Source organism: Oncorhynchus mykiss, chromosome 9 (genome assembly GCF_013265735.2).
Source record: "Oncorhynchus mykiss isolate Arlee chromosome 9, USDA_OmykA_1.1, whole genome shotgun sequence".
Classification (NCBI taxonomy): Eukaryota; Metazoa; Chordata; class Actinopteri; order Salmoniformes; family Salmonidae; genus Oncorhynchus; species Oncorhynchus mykiss.
In genome coordinates this window covers 563333-576198 of record NC_048573.1, presented here as the reverse complement: position 1 = coordinate 576198, position 12866 = coordinate 563333, and the positions used below count along the sequence as shown (strand labels likewise).

Here is a 12866-nt window from a genome sequence, read left to right as displayed (position 1 = left end):
TAGTAAACCATACCAACTGCTTATAGTAAACCATATCAAGTGAAGGTTTCTTGGGTATCGAGCGCTGCTCGAGTGAACATTTGAAATGGAAGTTATGGAATTCCCTCAGCTGCTTCTGTTATGGTTAAAAGTCCACAATGAAACTGACAAAGACACATTTGCATATGTTGGCCATTAATTAGCCTATTACTTTCTATGACAATGTAGGCTCTTGTAGCCTACCGTTTTATAGGCTACGATAAATATGTTGAAATGATGATACCACTGGAGTCAGTGCAAATCAATTTGTGCCACTTGTGTAGCTTACCTGAAGCTGTCAAACTGATTTAATAAATAGCCTGTAACTTCAGTTTATTGTTTGTGTCATTATGCAGTTCTTAATGACCATGTTTAGTTAATGAAATGGGAAATTATCAATTGTGATCACAGTCACAGTTTTATCGCAATTGTCGATCAGCTGTTAGAATGCATTAGATTGAAGGTAATAGTCAGTTAGATTAGGCAACAGGTAAAATAAACCCCCAAAAACACTGGCTGTTGTTGACAAGCGTAGGCCTAATTCAGTTCAAATCCATATTATTAATATTTCATTCAGTGTTTGAAATTATGACCCCATCCCCAGTAGCCTAGTAGGCTATAATTGGGCAACGGAAGCACTTCTCACCTCGAAATTGCCTTGCTATTCATGTTGAATAAATTCGTCAGTAAATTTAAACTAAGCAAGCTGCCAAATCGTCCATTTTACATCTTGCCTAGGCTACTGTAGGCTATCTATTAGATGTCGGCCTATCGGTGGCTTTTGGCTGCCTGAATCTAGCTAGTACCAAACCATGGAAAAGTGGTTTGGTTAACTAGATGCAGTTAAACAAATGGCCTAATTACAGTTAACTATTTATAACGGTTTGTAGTCTTAACATCTGGCATATAATAACGGCTCAATTTCCAGAAAATAGCCTAACATTCGTTTTTTGAAGTTCAATAAGGGCAAATTATATTTTCTCTTGCGACATTCAAATACATTAGCTAGCAATAATTATTATTTTGATGGAAAAACGAATTTAGCTTCAAAGGTCGTTAGAAGTTAAATCGAGATTCCTTCTTAATTCGCTCGATAACGTTATAGAAAATGGGTTTATTGACTAAATGTGTCAACCTATCTCTTGCTGTTAAAAAAATCACAATGTAGGCTACTATTCAGACCTTGTGTGCAGCACTGTGAGATATCAGCTGATGTAAGAAGGGCTTTATAAATACATTTGATTTGAGTGCGGGTTTTGAGTAGTCAGAGGAAAAGCACATTTTAGCTTGACCTGGCAACCCTGGACGTTCACTAAATAAGTGGTTTCAAAATGGCGGCAGCAACGGCGATGCGGTTCGGTCAGCTCTCCTCCGGTAGCGACATGGCACCGGACTGGACCATGAAGGAAGTCAGCACCGGGGTAAGTGGTCCGCATGGTGTGGCTGAAACCGGTCCCGATAAGTTGTACCAGTGCAAAGTTAGCAAGTTGGCCAGAACTTTGTTACCCCCGCTGAATGAGACAGCACTTCTGGCGACAGTCATTGCTAGCTAAATTACTAATGATAGCCTCTCCATCAAACCAAGTTCATTCATTATCATTTCTAGCTATCTCATACAACTAATTTAGTTAAGTTGAGACCGTTGGCTAATGATTTTTGATTAGTTACGTTTGAGCAAAACTTCACCAAATATTTTATAAGTAAACCATGACAGACCACAGCCTGTCGTTTCTAATGGGAACAAGTCAGTCATAGTGGGCAGAGCCAAGCACTAGGTAGTGAGATCCTATTGGCCTGTTTTAACAGACATCTGCACATGTCCGTTCGGGAACGTCTACTCTGTGAAGTGCGCCTGTGCAAGAACTCGATTCGCCTTAGCGTACCTTCTAAACAACGCGATTTTAAAAATATTTTTGGGAAGGGTAAAGTCTACAAATCTTAGGGCGCTCTTTTCATAACACATTTTAGTTTTGGGAACAGAGGAGATCAAATGTTTCATAGATGTGAATGTCGGCCAAAAGCCTTGGTAGTGTAGTTCAGATCACCTTTTCAAAGCCCTGGTGGTGTCGTTCAGATCACCTTCTCAAAGCCCTGGTAGTGTCGTTCAGATCACCTTCTCAAAGCCCTGGTAGTGTGTTCAGATCACCTTCTCAAAGCCCTGGTAGTGTCGTTCAGATCACCTTCTCAAAGCCCTGGTAGTGTCGTTCAGATCACCTTCTCAAAGCCCTGGTATTGTCGTTCAGATCACCTTCTCAAAGCCCTGGTAGTGGTGTTCAGATCACCTTCTCAAAGCCCTGGTAGTGGTGTTCAGATCACCTTCTCAAAGCCCTGGTAGTGTCGTTCAGATCACCTTCTCAAAGCCCTGGTAGTGTCGTTCAGATCACCTCTCAAAGCCCTGGTAGTGTCGTTCAGATCACCTTCTCAAAGCCCTGGTAGTGTTGTTCAGATCACCTTCTCAAAGCCCTGGTAGTGTCGTTCAGATCACCTTCTCAAAGCCCTGGTAGTGTCGTTCAGATCACCTTCTCAAAGCCCTGGTAGTGTCGTTCAGATCACCTTCTCAAAGCCCTGGTAGTGTCGTTCAGATCACCTTCTCAAAGCCCTGGTAGTGTCGTTCAGATCACCTTCTCAAAGCCCTGGTAGTGTCGTTCAGATCACCTTCTCAAAGCCCTGGTAGTGGTGTTCAGATCACCTTCTCAAAGCCCTGGTAGTGGTGTTCAGATCACCTTCTCAAAGCCCTGGTAGTGTCGTTCAGATCACCTTCTCAAAGCCCTGGTAGTGGTGTTCAGATCACCTTCTCAAAGCCCTGGTAGTGTTGTTCAGATCACCTTCTCAAAGCCCTGGTAGTGTTGTTCTGATTTCTATTACCAGAAGCATGTGAACAAGATGAAAACACACAGTGTATTCAGAAAGTTCTCTCTATGTTCTATATGTTAACCCTATATATTCTATATGTTAACCCTATATATTCTATATGTTAACCCTATATATTCTATATGTTAACCCTATATAACCCTATATATTCTATATGTTATCTATGTAACCCTATATATTCTATATGTTAACCCTATATAACCCTATATATTTTATATGTTGACCCTATATAACCCTATATATTCTATATGTTAACCCTATATAACCCTGTATATTCTATATGTCATCTATATAACCCTGTATATTCTATATGTTCTCTATATAACCCTATACATTCTATATGTTGACCCTATATAACCCTATATATTCTATATGTTGACCCTATATAACCCTATATATTCTATATGTTGACCCTATATAACCCTATATATTCTATATGTTGACCCTATATATTCTATATGTTGACCCTATATAACCCTATATATTCTATATGTTGACCCTATATAACCCTATATATTCTATATGTTAACCCTATATAACCCTATATATTATATATGTTGACCCTATATAACCCTATATATTCTATATGTTGACCCTATATAACCCTATATATTCTATATGTTAACCCTATATATTCTATATGTTAACCCTATACAACCCTATATATTCTATATGTTAACCCTATATAACCCTATATATTCTATATGTTAACCCTATATAACCCTATATATTATATATGTTGACCCTATATAACCCTATATATTCTATATGTTGACCCTATATAACCCTATATATTCTATATGTTAACCCTATATAACCCTGTATATTCTATATGTCATCTATATAACCCTGTATATTCTATATGTTCTCTATATAACCCTATACATTCTATGTTAACCCTATATATTCTATGTTAACCCTATATAACCCTATATATTCTATATGTTCTATATATAACCCTATATATTATATATGTTCTCTATATTATTCTATATATTCTATATGTTCTCTATACAACCCTATATATTCTATATGTTAACCCTATATATTCTATATGTCAACCCTATATAACCCTATATATTCTATATGTTGACCCTATATAACCCTAGATATTCTATATGTTATCTATATAACCCTATATATTCTATATGTCGACCCTATATAACCCTATATATTCTATATGTTAACCCTATATATTCTATATGTTAACCCTATATAACCCTATATATTCTATATGTTCTCTATATAACCCTATATTCTATATGGTAACTCTATATAACCCCATATATTCTATATGTTCTCTATATAACCCTATATGTTAACCCTATATATAACCCTATATATTATATATGTTATCTATATAACCCTATATGTTCTCTATATAACCCTATATGTTAACCCTATATATTCTATATGTTAACCCTATATAACCCTATATATTATATGTTATCTATATAACCCTATATATTCTATATGTTCTCTATATAACCCTATATGTTAACCCTATATATTCTATATGTTAACCCTATATATTCTATATGCTATCCCTATATAACCCTATATATTATATATGTTCTCTATATAACCCTATATATTATATATGTTCTCTATATAATCCTATATATTATATATGTTAACCCTATATAACACAATATATTCTATATGTTCACTATATAACCCTATATATTATATATGTTAACCCTATATAACCCAATATATTCTATATGTTCTCTATATAACCTTATATATTATATATGTTATCTATATAACCCTATATATTTTATATGTTAACCCCATATAACCCTATATATTATATATGTTCTCTATATAACCCCATATATTATGTATGTTAACCCTATATATTATATATGTTAACCCTATATATTCTATATGTTCTCTATCTAACCCTATATATTCTATATGTTCTCTATATAACCCTATATATTATGTTAACCCTATATAACCCTATATGTTCTCTATATAACCCTATATATTATTTATGTTATCTATATAACCCTATATATTATATATGTTCTCTATATAACCCTATATATTATTTATGTTATCTATATAACCCTATATATTATTTATGTTATCTATATAACCCTATATATTATATATGTTCTCTATATAACCCTATATATTATATATTTTCTATATGTTCTCTATATAACCCTATATATTATATATATAACCCTATATATTATGTTAACCCCATATAACCCTATATATTCTATATGTTAACCCTATATATTATATATGTTATCTATATAACCCTATATACCAAATGCATGCTTTTCAACCGTTCGCTGCCTGCACCCGCACGCCTGACCAGCATCACCACCCTGGATGGTTCCGACCTTGAATATGTGGACATCTATAAGTACCTAGGTGTCTGGCTAGACTCTAAACTCTCCTTCCAGACCCATATCAAACATCTCCAATCGAAAATCAAATCAAGAGTCGGCTTTCTATTCCGCAACAAAGCCTCCTTCACTCACGCCGCCAAACTTACCCTAGTAAAACTGACTATCCTACCGATCCTCGACTTCGGCGACGTCATCTACAAAATTGCTTCCAACACTCTACTCAGCAAACTGGATGCAGTTTATCACAGTGCCATCCGTTTTGTCACTAAAGCACCTTATACCACCCACCACTGCGACTTGTATGCTCTAGTCGGCTGGCCCTCGCTACATATTCGTCGCCAGACCCACTGGCTCCAGGTCATCTACAAGTCCATGCTAGGTAAAGCTCCGCCTTATCTCAGTTCACTGGTTACGATGGCAACACCCATCCGTAGCACGCGCTCCAGCAGGTGTATCTCACTGATCATCCCTAAAGCCAACACCTCATTTGGCCGCCTTTCGTTCCAGTTCTCTGCTGCCTGTGACTGGAACGAATTGCAAAAATCGCTGAAGTTGGAGACTTTTATCTCCCTCACCAACTTCAAACATCTGCTATCCGAGCAGCTAACCGATCGCTGCAGCTGTACATAGTCTATTGGTAAATAGCCCACCCATTTTCACCTACCTCATCCCCATACTGTTTTTATTTATTTATTTTTATTTTTCTGCTCTTTTGCACACCAATCTCTACCTGTACATAACCATCTGATCATTTATCACTCCAGTGTTAATCTGCATAATTGTAATTATTTGCCTACCTTCTCATGCCTTTTGCACACAATGTATATATAGACTCCCCTTTTTTCTACTGTGTTATTGACTTGTTAATTGTTTACTCCATGTGTAACTCTGTGTTGTCTGTTCACACTGCTATGCCTTATCTTGGCCAGGTCGCAGTTGCAAATGAGAACTTGTTCTCAACTAGCCTACCTGGTTAAATAAAGGTGAAATAAAAAAATAAAAATAAAAAAAAAATATATTATATATGTTAACCTTATATAACCCTATGTTTACATGTCTCTTTCTGTCTCTCTCTCTGTCTCTGTCTCTCTCTGTATCTCTGTCTCTCTCTCTTTCTGTCTCTCTCTCTTTCTCTTTCAGACCACCATTATGGCAGTGGAGTATGATGGAGGTGTGGTGATTGGTGCAGACTCCCGTACTACTACTGGGTGAGTTGTCTGTAACACAGAACCCAAACCGGCTGTGCCATCGTACATACACCAAACGCGACCACGACACGCAGGTTAAAATATCAAAACAAACTCTGAACCAATGATATTAATTTGGGGACAGGTTGAAAAGCATTAAACATTTATAGTAATTTAGCTAGGTAGCTTGCACTTGCTAGCTAATTTGTCCTATTTAGCTAGCTAATTTGTCCTGGGATATAAACATTGATTTGTTATTTTACCTAAAATGCACAAAAGCTTTCTACTCCGACAATTAATCCACACATAAAACGGTCAACCGAATCGTTTCTAGTCATCTCTCCTCCTTCCAGGCCTTTTCTTCTCTTGAATTTATATTGCGATTGACAACTTTCATAAATTAGGTGCATTACCGCCACTGACCTCGTTCGTCTTCAGTCACCCATGTGGGTATAACCAATGAGGAGATGGCACGTGGGTACCTGCTTCTATAAACCAATGAGGAGATGGGAGAGGCAGGACTGGCGGCGTGATCTGCGTCAGAAATAAAACTGATTTCTATTTTAGCCCGTGGCAACGCAGACGATCGTTGGCGCACGTGACGCGAGCTGTGAAGTCAGCCCGTTAGGGATGTGACCATTATGATTGTCTCTCTCTCTCTCTCTCTCTCTCTGTCTCTCTCTGTCTGTCTCCCTCTGTCTGTCTGTGTGTCTGTGTCTCTCTCTCTCTCTCTCTCTCTCTCTCTCTGTCTCTCTCTCTCTCTTGCTGTCTCTGTCTCTCTGTCTCTCTCTCCTCTCTCTACTGTTTCTCTCTACTCTCTCTCTCTCTACTTTCTCTCTCTCTCTCTCTCTCTCTCTGTGTGTCTCTCTCTCACTGTCTCTGTCTCTCTCTCTCTCCTCTCTCTACTGTTTCTCTCTACTCTCTCTCTCTCTACTCTCTCTCTACTCTCTCTCTCTCTCTCTCTACTGTCTCTCTCTCTCTCTCCTGTCTCTCTACTGTCTCTCTCTCTACTGTCTCTCTCTCTCTCTACTGTCTCTCTCTCTCTCTCTCTCCACTGTCTATCTCTACTGTCTCTCTCTCTCTCTCTCTCTCTCTCTCTCTCTCTCTCCACTGTCCCTCTCCACTGTCTCTCTCTACTGTCTCTCTCTCTCTCTCTCTCTCCACTGTCTCTCTCTACTGTCTCTCTCTCTCCACTGTCTCTCTCTCTCTCTCTCCACTGTCTCTCTGTGTCTGTCTGTCTCACTCACTGAGATGTCTGTGTGTGTTAGGGATGTGACCATTATGGTATTTTGGCTAACAATTCATTTCCTACAAATGGCTACAGTTATTGTGATAGTTGTCATTTTTGTTGATGAGCTTGTAATGCATAAAGAAAAGACTGTTGTACCTAGTGATGAAACCCCTGTCTCGAAAACAAGTGGTTTGGACTTCTGGAAATGAAGCTTCTCCACCCAACAGTTCTGCTCGTAAAATGACCAACTTTATCCACTTCATGTAAAAATAATAAACTTCTATTGGATAAACTACTACTACTATCTGCTAGAAAGTAAAGTTCACCCCCCCCCCCCCCCCCCCACCTAAAGTCAATGTGTTAAGACCATTGTCATGATTATTTACACCTGATTGTTCATAATGGTTGGTTACACAACTGTACAATCATTCAGCCCTAGGGTGTGTATCTAACCGTCTCTCTCTCACCTCTCTCTGCCTCTCTCTCTCTCTCTCTCTCTGTCTCTGTCTCTCTCTCTGTCTCTAGGGCCTACATAGCCAACCGCGTGACAGACAAGTTGACTCCTATTCATGATAGAATCTTCTGCTGTCGGTCTGGTTCTGCTGCCGATACTCAGGCTATAGCTGATGTTGTTACCTACCAGCTGGGGTTCCACAGGTAGACTATATTTACAGTTCAACCACGTATCACAGCCGTATCAGTCATAGTACAAGTGGAATCAGTATGTTAGGTACACACTGTCCTCTACTGTATCCACACTACTGTAAAAATACAACAGTATGTTAGGTACACACTGTCCTCTACTGCATCCACACTACTGTAAAATACAACAGAAAACAACAGTATGTTAGGTACACACTGTCCTCTACTGTATCCACACTACTGTAAAATACAACAGGAAACAACAGTATGTTAGGTACACACTGTCCTCTACTGTATCCACACTACTGTAAAATACAACAGAAAACAACAGTATGTTAGGTACACACTGTCCTCTACTGTATCCACACTACTGTAAAATACAACAGAAAACAACAGTATGTTAGGTACACACTGTCCTCTACTGTATCCACACTACTGTAAAATACAACAGAAAACAACAGTATGTTAGGTACACACTGTCCTCTACTGCATCCACACTACTGTAAAATACAACAGGAAACAACAGTATGTTAGGTACACACTGTCCTCTACTGCATCCACACTACTGTAAAATACAACAGGAAACAACAGTATGTTAGGTACACACTGTCCTCTATTGTATCCACACTACTGTAAAATACAACAGGATACAACAGTATGTTAGGTACACACTGTCCTCTACTGCATCCACACTACTGTAAAATACAACAGGATACAACAGTATGTTAGGTACACACTGTCCTCTACTGTATCCACACTACTGTAAAATACAACAGGATACAACAGTATGTTAGGTACACACTGTCCTCTACTGTATCCACACTACTGTAAAATACAACAGGATACAACAGTATGTTAGGTACACACTGTCCTCTACTGTATCCACACTACTGTAAAATACAACAGGATACAACAGTATGTTAGGTACACACTGTCCTCTACTGTATCCACACTACTGTAAAATACAACAGGATACAACAGTATGTTAGGTACACACTGTCCTCTACTGCATCCACACTACTGTAAAATACAACAGGAAACAACAGTATGTTAGGTACACACTGTCCTCTACTGTATCCACACTACTGTAAAATACAACAGGAAACAGTATGTTAGGTACACACTGTCCTCTACTGTATCCACACTACTGTAAAATACAACAGTATGTTAGGTACACACTGTCCTCTACTGTATCCACACTACTGTAAAATACAACAGAAAACAACAGTATGTTAGGTACACACTGTCCTCTACTGTATCCACACTACTGTAAAATACAACAGAAAACAACAGTATGTTAGGTACACACTGTCCTCTACTGCATCCACACTACTGTAAAATACAACAGAAAACAACAGTATGTTAGGTACACACTGTCCTCTATTGTATCCACACTACTGTAAAATACAACAGGAAACAACAGTATGTTAGGTACACACTGTCCTCTACTGTACCCACACTACTGTAAAAATACAACAGTATGTTAGGTACACACTGTCCTCTACTGTATCCACACTACTGTAAAAATACAACAGTATGTTAGGTACACACTGTCCTCTACTGCATCCACACTACTGTAAAATACAACAGGAAACAACAGTATGTTAGGTACACACTGTCCTCTACTGCATCCACACTACTGTAAAATACAACAGGAAACAACAGTATGTTAGGTACACACTGTCCTCTACTGTATCCACACTACTGTAAAATACAACAGGAAACAACAGTATGTTAGGTACACACTGTCCTCTACTGTATCCACACTACTGTAAAATACAACAGAAAACAACAGTATGTTAGGTACACACTGTCCTCTACTGCATCCACACTACTGTAAAATACAACAGGAAACAACAGTATGTTAGGTACACACTGTCCTCTACTGTATCCACACTACTGTAAAATACAACAGGAAACAGTATGTTAGGTACACACTGTCCTCTACTGCATCCACACTACTGTAAAAATACAACAGTATGTTAGGTACACACTGTCCTCTACTGTATCCACACTACTGTAAAATACAACAGAAAACAACAGTATGTTAGGTACACACTGTCCTCTACTGTATCCACACTACTGTAAAAATACAACAGTATGTTAGGTACACACTGTCCTCTACTGCATCCACACTACTGTAAAATACAACAGGAAACAACAGTATGTTAGGTACACACTGTCCTCTACTGCATCCACACTACTGTAAAATACAACAGAAAACAACAGTATGTTAGGTACACACTGTCCTCTATTGTATCCACACTACTGTAAAATACAACAGGAAACAACAGTATGTTAGGTACACACTGTCCTCTACTGTACCCACACTACTGTAAAAATACAACAGTATGTTAGGTACACACTGTCCTCTACTGTATCCACACTACTGTAAAAATACAACAGTATGTTAGGTACACACTGTCCTCTACTGCATCCACACTACTGTAAAATACAACAGGAAACAACAGTATGTTAGGTACACACTGTCCTCTACTGCATCCACACTACTGTAAAATACAACAGGAAACAACAGTATGTTAGGTACACACTGTCCTCTACTGTATCCACACTACTGTAAAATACAACAGGAAACAACAGTATGTTAGGTACACACTGTCCTCTACTGTATCCACACTACTGTAAAATACAACAGAAAACAACAGTATGTTAGGTACACACTGTCCTCTACTGCATCCACACTACTGTAAAATACAACAGGAAACAACAGTATGTTAGGTACACACTGTCCTCTACTGTATCCACACTACTGTAAAATACAACAGGAAACAGTATGTTAGGTACACACTGTCCTCTACTGCATCCACACTACTGTAAAAATACAACAGTATGTTAGGTACACACTGTCCTCTACTGTATCCACACTACTGTAAAATACAACAGAAAACAACAGTATGTTAGGTACACACTGTCCTCTACTGTATCCACACTACTGTAAAAATACAACAGTATGTTAGGTACACACTGTCCTCTACTGCATCCACACTACTGTAAAATACAACAGGAAACAACAGTATGTTAGGTACACACTGTCCTCTACTGCATCCACACTACTGTAAAATACAACAGGATACAACAGTATGTTAGGTACACACTGTCCTCTACTGCATCCACACTACTGTAAAATACAACAGGATACAACAGTATGTTAGGTACACACTGTCCTCTACTGTATCCACACTACTGTAAAAAATACAACGGTATGTTAGGTACACACTGTCCTCTACTGCATCCACACTACTGTAAAAATACTTCCTCCCTCTCTTCCCCAGTATTGAGCTGGATGAAGCCCCTTTGGTCCAGACAGCTGCCAATCTATTTAAGGCGTCCTGCTATAGGTACAGAGAGGAGCTGATGGCCGGGATCATCGTGGCGGGATGGGACAAGAGACGGGGAGGACAGGTTAGACTCTCCACTATAAGACACTACTCAGTACTTACTCTGTCCTTCTCTCTCTCCACTATCAGACACTACTCAGTACTTACTCTGTCCTTCTCTCTCTCCACTATCAGACACTACTCAGTACTTACTCTGTCCTTCTCTCTCTCCACTATCAGACACTACTCAGTACTTACTCTGTCCTTCTCTCTCTCCACTATCAGACACTACTCAGTACTTACTCTGTCCTTCTCTCTCTCCACTATAAGACACTACTCAGTACTTACTCTGTCCTTCTCTCTCTCCACTATCAGACACTACTCAATGCTTACTCTGTCCTTCTCTCTCCACTACCAGACACTACTCAGTACTTACTCTCTCCACTATTAGACACTACTCAGTACTTACTCTCGCCACTATCAGACACTACTCAGTACTTACTCTCTCCACTATCAGACACTACTCAGTACTTACTCTCGCCACTATTAGACACTACTCAGTACTTACTCTCTCCACTATCAGACACTACTCAGTACTTACTCTCTCCACTATTAGACACTACTCAGTACTTACTCTCTCCACTATCAGACACTACTCAGTACTTACTCTCGCCACTATTAGACACTACTCAGTACTTACTCTCTCCACTATCAGACACTACTCAGTACTTACTCTCTCCACTATCAGACACTACTCAGTACTTACTCTCTCCACTATCAGACACTACTCAGTACTTACTCTGTCCTTCTCTCTCCACTATCAGACACTACTCAATACTTACTCTGTCCTTCTCCCTCCACTATCAGACACTACTCAGTAGGTACTCTGTCCTTCTCTGTCCACTATCAGACACTACTCAATACTTACTCTCTCCACTATCAGACACTGCTCAATACTTACTCTGTCCTTCTCCCTCCACTATCAGACACTACTCAATACTTACTCTCTCCACTATCAGACACTGCTCAATACTTACTCTGTCCTTCTCCCTCCACTATCAGACACTGCTCAATACTTACTCTGTCCTTCTCCCTCCACTATCAGACACTACTCAATACTTACTCTGTCCTTCTCTCTCCACTATCAGACACTGCTTAATACTTACTCTCTCCACTATCAGACACTGCTCAATACTTACTCTGTCCTTCT

At 38.9% G+C, this 12866-nt stretch overlaps 1 protein-coding gene across 1 annotated transcript in view; it reads left to right on the top strand.

Moving 5' to 3' along the window:
- The first annotated feature begins 1258 nt into the window (after window positions 1-1258).
- psmb6 (proteasome 20S subunit beta 6) overlaps window positions 1259-12866 on the top strand; it is a 30570-nt gene continuing 18962 nt past the window's right edge. Inside the window, exons 1-4 of the mRNA XM_036986995.1 lie at window positions 1259-1439; window positions 6399-6466; window positions 8202-8333; window positions 11612-11741. Of these exons, the coding sequence (XP_036842890.1) occupies window positions 1350-1439; window positions 6399-6466; window positions 8202-8333; window positions 11612-11741 (420 nt within the window). The 5' untranslated portion in view covers window positions 1259-1349. The remainder of the gene's footprint in view (window positions 1440-6398; window positions 6467-8201; window positions 8334-11611; window positions 11742-12866) is intronic.